The sequence below is a fragment of the Sinocyclocheilus grahami genome, unplaced genomic scaffold, assembly GCF_001515645.1.
Source record: "Sinocyclocheilus grahami isolate Dianchi unplaced genomic scaffold, SAMN03320097.WGS_v1.1 scaffold510.1, whole genome shotgun sequence".
Taxonomy (NCBI): domain Eukaryota; kingdom Metazoa; phylum Chordata; class Actinopteri; order Cypriniformes; family Cyprinidae; genus Sinocyclocheilus; species Sinocyclocheilus grahami.
In genome coordinates, this window is record NW_015505689.1 from 342,960 (window position 1) to 360,695 (window position 17,736).

General features: G+C 35.7%; 1 protein-coding gene across 1 annotated transcript in view; it reads left to right on the forward strand.

Moving 5' to 3' along the window:
- The window catches only part of LOC107554685 (copper-transporting ATPase 1-like), a 34,080-nt gene that overhangs the window by 6,597 nt on the left and 9,747 nt on the right, over nucleotides 1-17,736 (forward strand). Inside the window, exons 3-16 of the mRNA XM_016237269.1 lie at nucleotides 888-1,539; nucleotides 4,762-4,986; nucleotides 5,795-5,958; nucleotides 6,033-6,176; nucleotides 7,440-7,516; nucleotides 8,654-8,891; nucleotides 9,794-10,027; nucleotides 10,878-10,969; nucleotides 11,064-11,191; nucleotides 12,898-13,052; nucleotides 13,859-13,993; nucleotides 15,235-15,429; nucleotides 15,503-15,685; nucleotides 17,201-17,411. Of these exons, the coding sequence (XP_016092755.1) occupies nucleotides 888-1,539; nucleotides 4,762-4,986; nucleotides 5,795-5,958; nucleotides 6,033-6,176; nucleotides 7,440-7,516; nucleotides 8,654-8,891; nucleotides 9,794-10,027; nucleotides 10,878-10,969; nucleotides 11,064-11,191; nucleotides 12,898-13,052; nucleotides 13,859-13,993; nucleotides 15,235-15,429; nucleotides 15,503-15,685; nucleotides 17,201-17,411 (2,833 nt within the window). The remainder of the gene's footprint in view (nucleotides 1-887; nucleotides 1,540-4,761; nucleotides 4,987-5,794; nucleotides 5,959-6,032; nucleotides 6,177-7,439; nucleotides 7,517-8,653; nucleotides 8,892-9,793; nucleotides 10,028-10,877; nucleotides 10,970-11,063; nucleotides 11,192-12,897; nucleotides 13,053-13,858; nucleotides 13,994-15,234; nucleotides 15,430-15,502; nucleotides 15,686-17,200; nucleotides 17,412-17,736) is intronic.

The following is a 17,736-nucleotide window of genomic DNA, read 5'->3' on the forward strand; positions in this document are numbered from 1 at the left end:
AACTTTTATAAAGAATATCTCTTTGGATTTGAGACTTTAGTCTTTGCAACTTTACAGATCTTCTTTATGCACCAAGAGCTTGTAACACTCCAAAGAGAAAGGAACAATTGAAATCGCATCATATGACCCCTTTAATGCAATATGACCTTCCCTTTCTTATATCTTTCTTAAAGTTGCACTAAGGCAAGGCCGTAATCAGTACTGGGTAGATTACTTACATATGTAGTCCGTTACTGATTACAGATTACATGATGAAAATTGTAGTTGGTAATGTAATCTAGGTTACTCATTTTAGGTATTGTATTCTCACTACTTTAATTACTTTTAGATATATATTTTTTATCCAGCTTGTTCTAAACTTACCATTAAACATAACATATTCATATAAAAAGAGCAAAGAGAAAATGTATTCAATTTTTTAAAGGAAGATTTAAAAGAGAAAAAAGAAGAGTTAGGGCGAACCAATATAACATGAATAATTTACTGCCTTTGTTTGAATAATCATGTAATCCATAAAAAAGTAACTATAATCTGATTATGAGCATTTTAAATTGTAATCTACTCTAATTACAAGTACTTAATTTTTTTAATCTTATTACGTAATCCAGGTTACATGTAATCAGTTACTACCCAGCACTGGTCATAACCATGTCCTAAACAATGGGGGTCCTTTTTTTTATTTTTTATAAACCTTAAAGAACTAAAATTTTAAAGTTTAACACTGCTTTTGTGCTGCAGGGTCACATATGACCACTGTTGCATAAGCAAAACACATACAAACTTTATTTATTGAGACGAGTGTGCATATTCTTATTAACTCTTAACATTTCCTGAGTATAATTGAATTTGGTTTTGTCCGTGCTTTTTCAGTCTCTCTCGAATCCCAGGAGGCCGCTGTACTGTACCTGCCTTGCATCGTCACGGTGGATGAGATTGTGAACCAAATCGAGGTGGCTGGTTTCAAAGCCATTGTTAAAGCAAAACCTCGTCAGTTAAAGCTTTCAGCTAGTGAAGTCGAGCGCCTGCTCAGCGCTCACAAACAGGAGGAGAAGGCTTCAGAGCCGTGCACAGACTCCAGCATCACGACAGTGTTTCAGCTGACGGGAATGCACTGCAAGTCTTGCGTGGTCAATATTCAGGACAATATATCCAAGCTGCCTGGAGTGAGTTCGGTCGTTGTGTCCTTGGAGAACAGACAAGCTACGATTCAGCACAACCCAAAACAAGCCTCAGCGGTGGAGCTACAGAAATCCATCGAAGCCCTTCCTCCAGGGGATTTTAAAGCTATCCTCCCAGCTTCCCCAGAGCCAGGCTTCCTCCAGCCGCTGGTATCAGTCGCGGAGATCCACATCGAGGGCATGACCTGTGGCTCCTGTGTTCAGTCCATCGAGGGCATGATCTCCCAGAAGAAAGGCGTGAGATCGGCCCAAGTGTCACTGGCCAATCATCAGGGAACCTTTGAGTATGACCCTTTAGTGACGACCCCTGAGGAGCTGAGGGCCGCCGTAGAGGACATGGGCTTTGATGCTTTTCTCCCTGGTAAGTGCATCTTCTGTCTTCTTATATCTTCAGGGGCGGCGCCAGAGAATTTTGAACGCAGGTGCTGAGGGGGTGCTAGATCATTAACAGGGGGAGCTGGGCAATTCGAGGCTCCAGACTCATTCTTCCCACTGGTCGCTCTTTTGCGACTAACTTTCTCAGTTGGTCGCACGAGCACATGTTTTTTAATTTTTTTGCTACAACATGGGATTAATCAATGCATGCTGATGAACTTTTATCATAGTTTATAGTTATATGGAAACGAAAGTGGTTAACATTCAACCCGTTCTTTTTCATCAGTAGGCCTATAGTATTATTTGTGATTTGAATTTTGTGAACGGGAGTTCCTCTTTTGCGGTGTTATAAGCCGTGCTTCGGATGCTTTCACTTTCGATTTCGCGATCTTGTCACGTTTTACAATAAAAGATATTTGTCTGTTTTGCTTGCATACATCTACACACCTTTCACTTTTTAAGACTAAAACAAAAGATGGATTCGTTGTTATTTTTAATTCAAAAGCACTGCAACAATAAAACAGTAAGATACAATGACAAACTAGCTTACGAAACGTTTATTAACAAAAACGAATAAGCCAAGGCATGGCATAGCCTACACATGCTGTATTATATGCCGACTAATAAATTACAGAACGTTTAGCAAACACTGAGGAATCAAATAAAAATAAATCAATAAATAACGTGAGGTAAACAGCAAAGATAAGCTAATGTCTTCTTTTCCCGCGACACGTTTATATTCACTTTGCCGGTGCTTTGAGGCAGTTGCTTTATGCGCGAGCTTGAGCGCGGAATAGGCTATAGCCTAATACGTGTGCTTATATATTAAAGGATGGTTAATATATTATTATATTAATCAATTTAATATAACGTGCGAGTAGTTGACTAGAAAAATCTTTAGTCGGGGGCAGGCCTACTTAGCACAAGGAAGTGCTCCATTTTTAAAATAAAATGCTATAATGACATTACGAAAAGTGCGACAGCTGCAAATCACGTCGTTAGTGCATTGCACGAGTTATGCATGCATAAGGAGTCAAAAAATATATATATATTTTTTTTATCTTAATTATTAAATACAATAGGCTATAGCATGTATATAATTGATTCCAGGAAAAAATCTGTGGGGGTGCTATGGGGGTTAGGCCTGTCGCAATAATCAATATATCGACTTATCGCACAATATATGTACATGACCTCAATAATATTTGGTGACGCAATATATCGCCCATTATATTTACTTAAAAATTAATGTCACCATGTTTTGTACATTTCACTTGCACCTGTGTCTTTTGAAACTTCTCGTACATGACGTGGTGCAGTCATGAGGTGCTCGTTCACATTTAAAAAATGCTTCTACAAAAAAAAAAGTTTAATCTGCAGATATGGCCTTGTTTAGGGATCTGTGCCTTTGTGCATGCGGACATCTGACTGCTGAGTAGTGATTGTGTTTTTCAGCAATAGTGTGCACCCTTAATTTACAGAGAAGAGAAGGTCAGGGAAAAATCTGTAGATGGAAAAATCTCCATACAAGTTCTTTGTGCATTTTTCTTTTTTTCTAATTTGTTACTTTGCACTTTTTGTTAGAAAATGTTTATGTACTATTTATTCAGTTTTTTTAAGGTATGTCTAACATTTTGATACTTAATTTACATTATCTAAATATTCTTAAATATTAAAAGTTTGTTGTCATTTGGAAGTGTGTAGGCCTTCTTGCATTATTATGCTGTTACATTAGGATTATATATTCAGTGGCATAAAATGGTCTTTAAAATGGCAATAATATCGCTTATCGCAATTATTTCTGTGGCAATATATCGCACAATAAAAAGTTGTTATCGTGACAGGCCTAATGGGGGTGCTTTTGTCTTTCTTGGGGTGCTGAAGCACCTGCTAGCCCCTCCCTAGCACCGCCCATGTGTATCTTCCCTTCTATATGTCTTTACTACTGACAGTTATATAGGCTGTATAACAGTTAGGGCTGCACGATAAATCGAAATGGAATCGAGATCGCGATTCGACAGAAGCTGTGATTGTCGTGCGTATCTTTCAGTGAAGCACGGTTCTGTGATCAGCAGTAAATCTCCATCCGAAGGCCAGAGAAACTCCAAATACGCCTCGCAGAAGAAACCCAGAAAATGCCTATCGATTCAACGTGACTAATGAACACACGATTATGACAATATATGGTTTATCTTTGTTTTTATTTAGAGTTATTAGAGTTATTATTATTATTATAATTTTCATTAAAATAAAGTATATAGATAATGCAATGCCTTTATCACTGCTTAAATACTATGAAATATGTTGCGTGCCTTATTCTGTGTAAGAAGCCACATCTCACAGAAGGATTTATTTCAAACACTCGACCGACGTTATGAAGTGAGTTTGGAGTAAAACCATCTTATTTAAATGTGGTATTTTCACATGCTTTCAGATGGAGCAGCATTTACTACACAGAGCCGTAGTTCACTGAGAAGCTATGCAAACAGCCGTCATTATCGCCAACGATTTCACAATCGCGCAATAATATCGTCGCAATTTTTTTGTTGCGTAACTTGTCAGTGAACTACGGCTCTGTGTAGTAAATGCTGCTCCATCTGAAAGCACGTGAGGATGATTTCCTGCTGATTACAGAACCGGCTTTACTAACAAAATGCTCATGACAATCGCATTCGATTAATCGTGCAGCCCTAATAACAGCTCTACATTGTCCCAATTATGGTGCTTTTTGGTTATAAATACCTCTGATGCAGTACTTAACAAATAAAGCAATAAGACGCCTTGGTTTACAGTGAATTTACAACAGCTAAGGGGCGTTGTTAGGTACGACACGAAGCGGATTGCCTAAAACATCCTTAGCGGTTATAAATTAATTGTAAGCCACGGCTTCTTGGGGCTTATTGCTTTTATAAAATGGTTATTCCATATACGTAGTTAGGTTTCACAAAATAAAACAGAGCAAATAAAGTGTAATGATATTAATAAAAACAGTATTCTTCCGGCAAACAATCAGAATCAAGGACCGGAACTCTCCGTTTTATAAAACATAATTAGTGCTGGTAGATTACTTACAAATTGTAATCTGTTACTGACTCCAAATTGCACGGCAAAAAGTGTAGTTAGTTACGAAATCCATTACATTACACACTTTCGGTGATGTAACCGGGGTACTTCGGTCACTTTTAACTTTGTCCTGTCATGTTTACAGAGACAAATTCATTGGTGCCTTCAGTGGTCAAAAGCCCATCGCCTCCAGCACCGTCTGTCCTGAGCTCGTCGTTATCTCCGGTCTGGTCAGCCGTGAAAGAGGATGAAGCAGAGAGTGACGCTGAGCCTGCAACAAACACGATTTCCAAATGTTTTATCCAGATTGGTGGAATGACCTGTGCCTCCTGCGTGGCCAACATTGAGAGGAACCTCAAGAACGAGCATGGTATCCCCAGTGCTTACTGATTACAGATTACACGATGAAAACTGTAGTTAGTAACATAATCTAAGTTACTCATTTCAGAGAATGTATTCTGACTACTTTTAGATACATTTTTTAATCAAGCTTGTTTTAAACTTACCATTAAATGCACCACATTGATATAAAAAAGCAAATAGAAAAAAAAAATGTTTGTGCATAAAATGCATTAAACATTACACCAGGGTTTCCCAAACTGCGCTTAATGTAAGAAATGCAGTGTGTTTGTAATAATTCAATAAAATGCAGTGGGTTACGCTAATAATTAAATCATAAAATGTAAAATAAAAATAATGTAAACACTATTTTATATTTAATATATGTATAACAAATATAGAAGATTTATTTGTTTGCCTGCATGTTAATGTTAATGTGACCGTTGACCATCACTGTGATTTTTAGAAAGGAAAACTAAAAGAGAATCAATAAATTATGAATAATTTACTTGTATTGTGTGAATGATATGTAATCATGTAATCCATTAAAAAGCAATGGTAATCCGATTATTATGAGCATTTTAAAATGTAATATACTCTTAATTACAAGTACTTAATTTTTGTAATTCAGATTACATGTAATCAGTTTCTAGCCAGCATTGGTAATTGGTAACACAATCATGCTTGAATATAATTGCACTGTATTAAATCATAATGATGGTGTCTAAAATTGATCAGAACATATTTCATAATAATAGGTTAGAATGCTTGTTTACATACACAGTGTTAAAATCTCAGGATGGCTGTATTTAATGTGGCATCGTGTCTCTTTTCCTCAGGTGTACACTCAGTTTTGGTTGCACTGATGGCCAGTAAAGCCGAGGTTCGATTCAGCCCGTCGATCATCGATCCTCAGAGAATAGCGGAGTTTATCCGAGAGCTCGGCTTCACGGCTTCAGTGATGGAGAATTATGACGGCTCTGATGGGATTCTGGAGCTTGTGGTTAGTATGTCCGCAGATCCTATTGTTGATTTTTGACCCATTTATTATCAACACGAGTTTGTTGTTTTTAATAGGTCAGAGGGATGACATGTGCCTCCTGTGTTCACAAAATTGAGTCTAACCTGATGAAGCAGAAGGGCATCCTCTATGCTTCAGTTGCCCTGGCAACTAATAAAGCCCACATCAGACATGACCCAGAAGTGACCGGCCCGAGAGATGTGATCAGATGGATAGAGGTGAATTCACTTTCATGTTCACACACCCACCCACATTATATTTATTATGTGTATATGTGTGTGTGTGTATATATATATACACTGCCATTCAAAAGTTTGGGATCAGTAAGACTTGTAATGTTTTTTAAAGAAGTCTCTTCTGCTCATTAAGGCTGCATTTATTTGATAAAAAATACAGGAAAAAACAGTAATCTTGTAAAATGTTATTACAATATAAAACTAATGGTTTCTATTTTAATGTCCTTTAAAATATAATTTATTTCTGTGATGCAAAGCTGAATTTCCATCAGCCATTACTCCAGTATAAAGTGTCACACGATCGTCAGAAATCATTGTAATATGCTGATTTATTATTAGAGTTATCAACAGTTGTGCTGCACAATATTTTTGGGAAACTGCGATACTTTTTTCAGGATTCTTTGATGAATAGAAAGTTAAAAAGAACAGCATTTATTCAAAATATAAATATTTTCTAACAATATAAATCTTTGCTATCACTTCTTAACAATTGAACACATCCTTGCTGAATAAAAGTTTTAATTTCTTTAAAAAAAGAAAGAATAAAAATGTACTGACCCCAAACTTTTGAACTGTAGTGTATATTGTTAGAAAGGATTTCTATTTTAAATAAATGCTCTTCTTTTTTACTTTTTATTCTCAAAGAATCATGAAAAAAGTATCACAGGTTCCAAAAACAATATGAAGCAGCAACAGTTTCAGCTCTGATAATAAATCAGCATATTATACTGATTTCTGAAGATCATGTGACTCTGAAGACTGGAGTAATGGTGCTGGAAATACAGCTGAGCATCACAGAAATAAATTAGATTTTAATGTATATTAAAATAGAAAAACGTTATTTTACATCATAATAATATTTCACAATATTACATTTTTTCCTGTATTTTTGATCTAATAAATGCAGCCTTGATGAGCAGAAGAAACTCCTGTAAAGCACATTAAAAATCGTTCTGATCCCAAACTTTTGAGCGGTAGTGTGTGTGTGTGTGTATGTATGTATATGTGTGTATATATTCAGCAATTTGCTAAGCATAAAGTATGATAATCAGTGATTGGTTTTACACCAAGAGCACTGTTTTACTTGCCATTCAGAATCAGTTACTTATAAAGTTGTATGTCAGTTCAATATGTTCTGGAACAAAGCTATAAATAATATTATAGGGAACCATGATAACCGTTTTGTAGCGTGTGTTCTGACATGAACTTCCCTTTTTTGATGGACAGAACTTGGGATTTACAGCCTCTCTGGTGAAGAAAGATCGTCCTGGCAGTCACTTGGATCACAGCCGTGAGATCCAACAGTAAGTGCATGAGCGAATAAGAGCAATACATAAATACCTAACTAGGAATGCACGATATTGGATTTTTGCCGATGTCCGATATGCCGATAATTTTCATCTTATTTTGGCCGATGCCGATATATTGCCTTTTGTTTGGAAACTCTCCTGTGTGGAAATTATAAGCAAATTATTTTTAATTTTGGTTCATTTTTAGCAAGAACTTGCTTGTTAGAATTAAATAAACAATTATGAAGTTATTTTATAATGACAGTACATTGATGCTTTGAAAATAACTATAAATAAACTATATATTAATTGCTGCATTTTTTTTCCAGAAAGATGCAGTAGTAACCTTAACATTTTATTTTAAGATTTAACATTTGTAGATGGTCTAAAGCAAAAGATTTGTAAAAATTCTAAATATATTTTAGAGCTCATAATTTGCTTAAAAATATAACATATTGCACATTAATGAATATATCAGTATATGTAAAATTATTTAATTTACAAGTGTCATGTTTGTAATTTTTTTATTCATGTAAGCTATAGCTTCTGACCTTTAAATCAAAACATACTCATGATTTTATGACATAAATTACTGCTTTATTTAATCAGAAACAGTCTAAATGTTATTTGTGTATTTTACTTTCATTTTATTAGAATAAATTCTAAATATATTTTAGAGCTCATAATTTGTTTAAAAATATAACATATTGCACATTAATGAATATATCAGTATATGTAAAATTATTTAATTTACAAGTGTCATGTTTGTAATTTTTTTATTCATGTAAGCTATAGCTTCTGACCTTTAAATCAAAACATACTCATGATTTTATGACATAAATTACTGCTTTATTTAATCAGAAACAGTCTAAATGTTATTTGTGTATTTTACTTTCATTTTATTAGAAGTAGGCCAACAGCGCCCCCTATGGAATTAAAACTCATTACTGAGCGGGCTTTAGGACCCGGGGGAGGCTTACAGCAGTGATACACGTCTGTCTAGTATAGATCTTTACATAGAAAAACAATGGAAAAGTAGCACAATGGAATGGAAAACGCTTTCTATGTGAACGAACTCTTAAAATGCAGTCTTGTTAGGCAGCTCACAAGGTAGTAGATCAGAGCTAATGTTGGCATCCTGTTTCCTCGCAGATGGAAGAGATCGTTCCTCATCAGCTTGTTTTTCTGCGTGCCTGTTATGGGCATGATGATCTACATGATAATCGTGGATCACCAGATCGACATGTCCCACCACCACAACACCACGGCCGAGGACAGAGAGAAGTACCATTCCACCATGTTCCTGGAGAAACAGCTTCTGCCGGGCCTCTCCATCATGAACCTGATCTCGTTTCTCTTCTGTGTCCCTGTGCAGGTCGGTTACCTGCCAGTTTGTGGATTATAAATGCACTTTCTATGTTTCAAGGGGTCATATGATGCTATTTCATGTTTTCCTTTGTCTTTTGAGTGTTACGAGCTGTTTGTGCATATGTGAGCCTGCAGCACAAAAGCAGTCATAAGTCGCTGGGGTATATTTGTAGCAATAGCCAACAATACATTGTATGGGTCAAAATTATGGATTTTTCTTTTATGCCAAAAATCATTAGGATATTAAGTAAAGATCATGTTCCTTGAAGATATTTTGTAAATGTCCTACTGTAAATATATCAAAACTTAATGTTTGATTAGTAATATGCATTGCTAAGAACTTCATTTGAACAAATTTAAAGGCGATTTTCTCAATATTTTGATTCTTTTGCACCCTCAGATTCCAGATTTTCAAATAGTTGTATCTCGGATGTCTATGTCACTGTGTTGGACGATTTGCAAAGGACAAAGAAAGAAGGCGTAACTTTTATTATCGCTGTAGTATTGTTGCCGCCGCCATGTCGAGGAGACGCTGTGTGTTTCTAAATATGGTAAAGGGGCGTAACATTTCCATCACACGCTTGAGGCATTCAGCCAATCACAACGCACTGGATAGCTGGCCAATCAGAGCAAACCTCGCTTTTCAGACCGATGAGCTTTGTAAAAATCGACGCGTTTCAGAAAGACAGGGCATAGAGGAGAAACAATAATGTACAGTATGTGGAAAATAATGTGTTTTTTGAACCTTAAACCATGTAAACACATTGCATTACACCAAATACACAAAATAATGTTATTTTTAGCAACATCATATGATCCCTTTAAGTTCCTTGCTCACTGAAAATATGCCAAGACATTGGTATATACTTTATGAAAGATCTCTTTGTATTTAGTCACCATACTGGTTTTGTCTGTCTTAAATAGTTTATCGGTGGGCGGTATTTCTACGGTCAAGCCTATAAAGCTGTCAAGCACAGGACGGCCAATATGGATGTGCTGATTGTTCTGGCAACAACAATTGCATTCACATACTCAGTGGTGATTCTCCTGGTTGCCATGGTGGAGGGAGCGAAAGTGAACCCCATCACCTTTTTTGATACTCCACCCATGCTGTTTGTCTTCATCTCGCTGGGCAGGTGGCTGGAGCAGATAGCAAAGGTGAACAAGCATTTCCAGTTACACAAGCTATTCATCTGCATGCTCGTAATTATTTACATTTAGGCATTTAGCAAACACTTTTATCCAAAGAGGACTTACAAATGAGGACAATAGATGCAATCAAAACCAACAAAAGTGCTGTGATAAGTCTCAGTTAGCTTAACTCAGTACAATGTAGCAAGGTTTTTTTTAAATAATAAATTAAAAGAAAACAAGTAGATAGAATAGAGAACGTTGGTGTTAGAGGGTCTCGTTTTTTTTATTTTTTACAAATAAAGAAAAGTCGAAAAAATAGAAAAAGAATTTAGAACATTAGTGTCAGTGGATAATTTTTTTGAATAAAAATAAAAACAAGTAGATAGAATAGAAAAAGAATAGTGTCACATGCTCTATTTTTAAAATAAAAAGGCAAGGCAACGCATTTTTATTTCTAAAGCACATTTAAAACAGCAGCTGCTGACCAAAGTGCTGTACTGTATCTAAAATCGTAAAACGGATCAAATACACACTAAAAGAAAATACAATACAATAAAACAGATAAACTAGCAAGAGAACACCCTGATTAATAAGAAAAGAAAGTAAGTATTGTATTGTAAAGAGTGCAAGTGTTAAAGGATCAAGTGTAATTTAAATTTTTTTTTATTATTTTTTATAAATAAAAAGAAAACAAGTGAATAGAAATAGAATATAGAGTGCTAGTGTTAAGAGGATCAAGTATAGATGAAAGATATGTGTTTTTAGCCATTTCTTGAAGAATTAATTATAAGAATTGCAAGAATCCAGAATTATACCTCTTAATTTGTTGCATTGCTCTGCGCTAATGTTTATATGGCTTTGTCTTGAATCGCAGAGTAAGACCTCGGAGGCTCTGTCCAAGCTGATGTCTTTACAGGCGACAGAGGCCACGGTTGTTACACTGAATGATGACATGTCTGTGTTAAGGTTTGTGCGTCTCCTGTGCTGTTAAATTGTATTTCCTATTAAACAGAAAGCACAGCTTTGCACATATGACCTTGTGTATGTCTCTGTCTCTCAGCGAGGAGCAGGTGGATGTGGAGCTGGTTCAGAGAGGAGATGTTGTGAAGGTTGTGCCCGGAGGGAAATTTCCAGTCGATGGCAGAGTGATTGAAGGACACTCGATGGCAGACGAGTCTCTCATTACAGGTTCAAGAGGGCGCTTTTCTCTTTACTAATATGAGAGCAATCAAACGAGGCAGGATAATTGTTGTGTGTTCCACATACTTGGGTTGCACAATGAATCGTATGTTAATCATGATCATGATTTCTGCTTCTCTCGATTTATTGAGCATAATCATCTGTGCTATTTCTGTGCTATCTGTGCTGTCATTTTAATTTGCCACTTGTATTATCTTGCATTGGTAACAAACGTTCTAATGCTGTAATATATATGAAATATACACATTTAAATAGTGGCTGTCATTAACTTATAATGAAAAAAATATAATGAATGTTATATGGTGCATATATTTAGCAAAATTCTCCTCTCTACAGTTTATTTTTCTGGCTGAATATCAAAATTATGCTAACTGAATATGCTTTCTGAGGTAAATGTGATGTTACATGACTTGTTTACAAGTTATATTGACGTCTTTGCGCGGCTGAAACACTGATTGAGTGATTACATGAGACAGGATACGGATTTTAAAGTTGTACTCTTTCTTTTAACTTGCCTTCGGATGTTTAGTCATGTTTATTTTGTGCTATAACTAGTAATAAAGTGCAGAAGATGATCAGTTCACTGAGGCGCTACAGCGATCTGTCACTCCACATTAAACAGCGCCAAAACGGCATTAATTGTTTAAATACTGCAATACAATGGAAATAAATTTAATTTTCATATTAAAATGCACAATTCTTATTGCAATTTATTGGATGGGAAGTGTGCTTCAATGTTCCGTCCATTAACTGAAAACGGGCTAGACTAATCGATTCTTGGGATTTAAGAATCGATATCGTTTCGTAAAAATGAGAATCGATTAAAATCGATATCGATATTTTTTACCCAGCCCTAATTAGTATACTTACTGGAGGCTTGGAGTTGAAAAAGTTGAGAATCACTGCCATAGACTTTTGAGGGAACCAAGATAGGAGTGTGTGATGTTTATTGTCTAGAATAATATAGTGATTTTTGCTTTAATGATTTGTCTGCTGAAATTATTAAATATGTCACTCACTTTGCAAAAAACAAACAAAAAGACGTATTGATAGTCCAAAGCATTCACTGTTTGATGAATTCTATTAGAATGCATTTAGAATTACCCTATAATTCAAGTTATGAAAGCAAAAAATAGCTCTGTAAATTTTTTTTTTAAGAATTATATAGTTAAAGGGGTCATATGACGATGCTAAAAAGAACATTAGTTTGTGTATTTGGTGTAATTCAATGTGTTTACGCGGTTTAAGGTTCAAAAACACATTCTTTTCTACAGACCGTACATTAAAATAGTTCCAATAAAAGCCGGAGCAGAGCAACACTGCGGTGTTTCGTTCCTGAATCAACCTGTTTTAGAACGAATCATTTAAATCAATGATTCAATGATCCATTCATACAGACAGTTGCTTGTTTTGTTTCTAAATGAATCAGCCGTTTTGAACGAATCATTTGAATGAAAGATTCAGTGAATTACTCATTCAGTCAGGGACTTGCTGCCACCTACTGGTGATTTTAGTGTCATTTATTTATCCATCACAGGCCAGCCAAGATACCAGCACAAAAACACACTACTGCATAGCAGTGTCAGAGCGACCACACCTCTCCTCAAAATCATCTAGAAATTGACTTTCATTGTAATGTTTCTTCCCTTAATTTGCCCATTTGTGCAGTGACTGATGTGTGTCCTGTGCTGTAGGTGAAGCCATGCCCGTCACTAAGAAGCCGGGGAGCACCGTGATCGCAGGCTCCATCAATCAGAACGGCTCTCTGCTGATCAAAGCCACTCACGTGGGCACAGACACCACCCTCTCTCAGATCGTCAAACTGGTGGAGGAGGCGCAGACTTCAAAGGTGCATCTGTCAGCTCAGTCTTTTGAAAAAATAACAGCTTCTCAATCTCCAGATTAGTCCAGATTAATGTGTATTTATTTATTTGCAAGACTGACATAGTAGTTCTTGCCAGTTGTAATTGCAATTTTAATTCGTTTTAATTAATGTTATTTTCAAGTCTGAATAATAAAAATATATAGCATAAACCACAGTTAATAAATCATATTTTCTGGTTGCATTGACAGTTGAAATACTCATGCCTTTCTAAACTAGAAAAAAAAGGACGCCATCGAAACTATGAAATAAAACAAATAGCTTTGTGAATGTTTTGTCGTAATCAAAAAGTCTTTGAAAATTTAAAAATTTACTTTTTTTTAAAGTCTTTAAAAATGAAAAACAAACAATTTTTTTGTTTGTTTTTTATAAAAACTTCACACAAAAAAAACAGTTCTGTAAAAAAAAACATTTTATTTATTTGCTTAATTAATTAATTAATTAATTTTGTATGTTTTTTTTACTCTAAAGGCCCCCTCCATTGTCCACAACAATTTCTAAAATCGTATGTGATTTTATTAGATTCTGGAAAATTATTTAAAAAAATATGTTTTACTCACAATTTCTACCTGATCAAACATTTTAGAGGAGGCATAAACAGAAAAGTGTATATTCATTAAAAAATGTTCAGGTAGTTCAGGCCTTCTTTTAGCCTAGCTTTGTGTTATTTTAAATAATTTAATGAGGCCCCTAGTGGGCCCCAGTCCCTGGATTTCTGGTTAGTATTTCTAACCATTGGTCTTCACAAAACCTTTTAAACTTCCCAATCTCAGGCTCCCATCCAGCAGTTTGCGGATAAGATCAGCGGCTACTTCGTCCCGTTCATCGTTGGGGTTTCCTTCCTGACTCTCGTAGCCTGGATTCTGATTGGATTTGTGAACTTTCCGCTTGTGGAGAAGTATTTCCCTGTGAGTGAAGCTTTCTCTGTAGATCCATGTTCGTCTAAGGTTGAGCTAGGATGCCGTTTTGGAAGTATTTTATTTTTTCTCTAGACTTCAATTAGTCAAGGTTTCTTTAGCTTTCAAGCTTTGCTTTCTGAACAGTAGAGTGTGTTTGCACAGCACATTGAACTCTTTTATTTCCGAAGAGCATTTTTTGCATGATTTGTTCCCTTGAAATTATTCATACTTGAGGGTTTTAAAAGGATAGTTGATTCGTAAAATGCAAGTCAGTGGCTGCCCGTTTTTGAGAATGAAAAAGCATATCCATATCAAAATGAATACGCGTGGCTCCTGATGATATATTGAGGTCTTATGAAGCAAAGCGATCGGTCTGTGCAAGAAACTAAACATTATTTACAACATTATTATCCTGTGTATTGAATAAGCATGTGTCCTAAACTCCTGAAACATTGGTGTCTCATATTTTAGAGCAGTCAATGCAATTTATTATAGAAATCAATTACATCTGTATGTGTGTTTGTGTGAAAAAAGAGAGATGCAACCCCGTTTGTAATAGTTAACATTTTCATAAGTAACTAATTTAATTACACAATTTTTTACATTTATTTTGTAATCAAATTATGTAAATTAGTTCCCAACACTGCGTACGTGAACAGAGAGGTTGAATGAAGGGGAGAAATTAAAGTTTTTATGGTTTCTCATTATGTAAAAAGATGAGCGGATGAAGGCTAGTTTATTCGCTTTATTTGCTTTAGACACGTAAAACATCCACGTTTTACATTATTGGGTGCTTTGATAATATAATTGTGTATGATATTATCATTGTGTGACTATGTAAACAAACCAGAAAAAGAACCAGTTCATGGAAAATAATCAATTTCCCAGTTTGTCTGAGGCTCTGGATTAAATAATGGTCGATTTCTTGCACAGACCCATCGTTTCGCTTCATAAGACCTCAATATATATCGTCAGGAGCCACAGGGATTAATTTTCTGTTCCTTGATATGCTTTGGTTTTTAATTCTCAAAAACGGGCAGCCACTGAATTGCATCTCTTGAATCACCAAGGCCCACGGTTTTAACTAAAAATCTGTTCTACTGAAGGAAAAAAACGAACGTCTTGCATGGTCTGAGGATGAATAAATTACCAGCAAATTGTCATTTTTGGCTGAACTATTCCTTTAATGCTAGACCAGGTTTATGTTCTTTCTTTGAACACATTGAAATGATGACCGTCTCTCTCTGCAGGGTTATGATAAGAGCATCTCTGAGGCAGAGGCGGTCATCCGCTTCGCCTTCCAGGCCTCCATCACGGTCCTCTGCATCGCCTGCCCCTGCTCTCTGGGTCTGGCCACCCCGACTGCGGTTATGGTGGGGACCGGTGTGGGAGCCCAGAACGGGATCCTCATCAAGGGAGGAGAGCCCTTAGAGATGGCACACAAGGTCAGAGACGGGCCACTGATTTTGTCGTGTTGTGCAGAGGAAAACCATTTTATAAATCTGTCTGTGCTTTCAGATTCAGTGTGTGGTGTTTGATAAAACCGGCACCATCACGTATGGCGCTCCCAAAGTGGTCCAGGTGAAGATGCTGGCGGAGGGGAACCGGATACCACGCTCTAAGCTGCTGGCGATCATCGGCACTGCTGAAAATAACAGTGAACATCCACTGGGTGCTGCCATCACCAAATATTGCAAACAGGTCAGTTTGACTTCATGGTGTGTTGTTTCTTTACTTACAAACTGTGGTGGGGTTAAGCTAAGTTAAAGGGATAGTTCACCCAAAAATGAAAGTTTTCAAAAAAAAAATTTCCAGAGTTTTTTCCAGCAGTTGAACACAAAAGAGAGGATATTTTGAAGAATGTTGGTAACCAAACAGTTTCTGGTCCCCATTGACTTCCATAGTATTTTGTTCCATACATTCCATGGTTACCAACATTCTTCAAAATATTCTCTTTTGTGTTCAACAGAAAAATGAAACAAATACAGGTTTGGAACAATTTGAGGGTATGTAAAAGATGCCAATTTTAATTTTTGGGTGAACTGTCCCTTTAAAGTTACACATTAAATAAAATATATTATGTAAATAAAATGCAACAGCTGTTCTACATCGTTTAAGAAAACAAAAAAGCCGTAGTTTTTAAAACAATACATTTTATTATGTAATTATTAAAGCTATTTATTTACGGATAAATATCATTTTAGTTTGCAAAACATTTTAATTTCTAAAACTGTTGCCTAATGACATATAAACTTTACTGAAAATATTATAACACATGAAAATATATGATACATTTACTTGTCTTTTTATTTAAAAAAAATTATAGTACATTTTAAGCCATAATTATCATAACTAAAGTACATGCAAGACTAGGGTCATTGGATAACTTGTTTTTTTTTACGTTCTATTTATCAAAGAACATTAATAATAATCAGAAATATATTTTGAGATTTCTGAAGGATCATGTGAGGCTGAAGACTAGAGTAATGATGCTGAAAATTCAGCTTTGAAAAAACAGAAAAAAGTACATAAAATATGCGTCCCTGGAGCACAAAAGCAGTGTTAAGTCGCTGGGGGATATTTGTAGCAATAGCCAACAATACATTGTATGGGTCAAAATTAATGATTTTTCTTTTATGCCAAAAATCATTAGGATATTAAGTAAAGATCATGTTCCATGAAGATATTTTGTAAATTTCCTATCGTAAATATATAAAAACTTAATTTTTGATTAGTAATATGCATTGCTAAGAACTTCATTTGGACAACTTTAAAGATAATTTTCTCAATATTTAGATTTTTTTGCACCCTCAGATTCCAGATTTTCAAATAGTTGTATCTCAGCCAAATATTGTCCTGTCCTAACAACCCTAAAAACCCATTTATTCAGCTTTCAGATGCTGTATAAGTAAAAAAAAATGTACTTGTTTTGTGGTCCAGGGTCACATATATTCAAATACAAAACAGCTATTTTAAATTGTAAAAATATTTAGCTAAATTGCAATTTTTACTGTATTTGTGCTTGCCTTGCTGAGCATAAGAAACTTCTTTCAACTTTTAAACAGCAGCATATGTAAATAAATAAATAATATATTTGTTGTGTCTAAACAAGTGCAGAATGTTTCAGTATTTTGTGACTGTTTTAAACATCAGTGCTTGGTTTGCGTAAGAGTCTGTATTTGGCATTTACGTTCACAATGTCTCTTCTGTGTTCAGGAGCTGGGTACGGAGTCTCTCGGCACCTGTACAGATTTCCAGGCCGTGCCGGGTTGTGGGATCAGGTGTCTGGTCAGTAACACAGAAAACCTGCTGAAGAGAGACGACAGCGACAGCGAGGAGAACCAGCGCAATGCCGTCTTGATCCAGATCAGCGACACCAGAGCGCTCAGCAGTGACCACCCGCTCATCATGGACCCGCAGCCGCTCGGTGAGTGTCACATGACCGCTTCTGCAGGATCCCATTGGCTGCATACTCGAAATGAAACACAAATCTGAGAGTGTAATAGTGTGTAATTACTAGGGCTGTTTGATATTAAAGAAAAATGCGATACCTTGTTAAAAAAATTCGATATTCGATATGCGATACGATATTGCTTAAAGTGTGTAAAATCGATTTCAATTATATTTTAAAATATTTAAAAATGAAAATTATATAACCAATTTGTTTCACATTCTTTCTTGGAAAAGAAAGAATCACTACAACTTCTGAAAGTGACCAGCAGTGTTTTAGCAGTACATAAAAAGTAATGTCA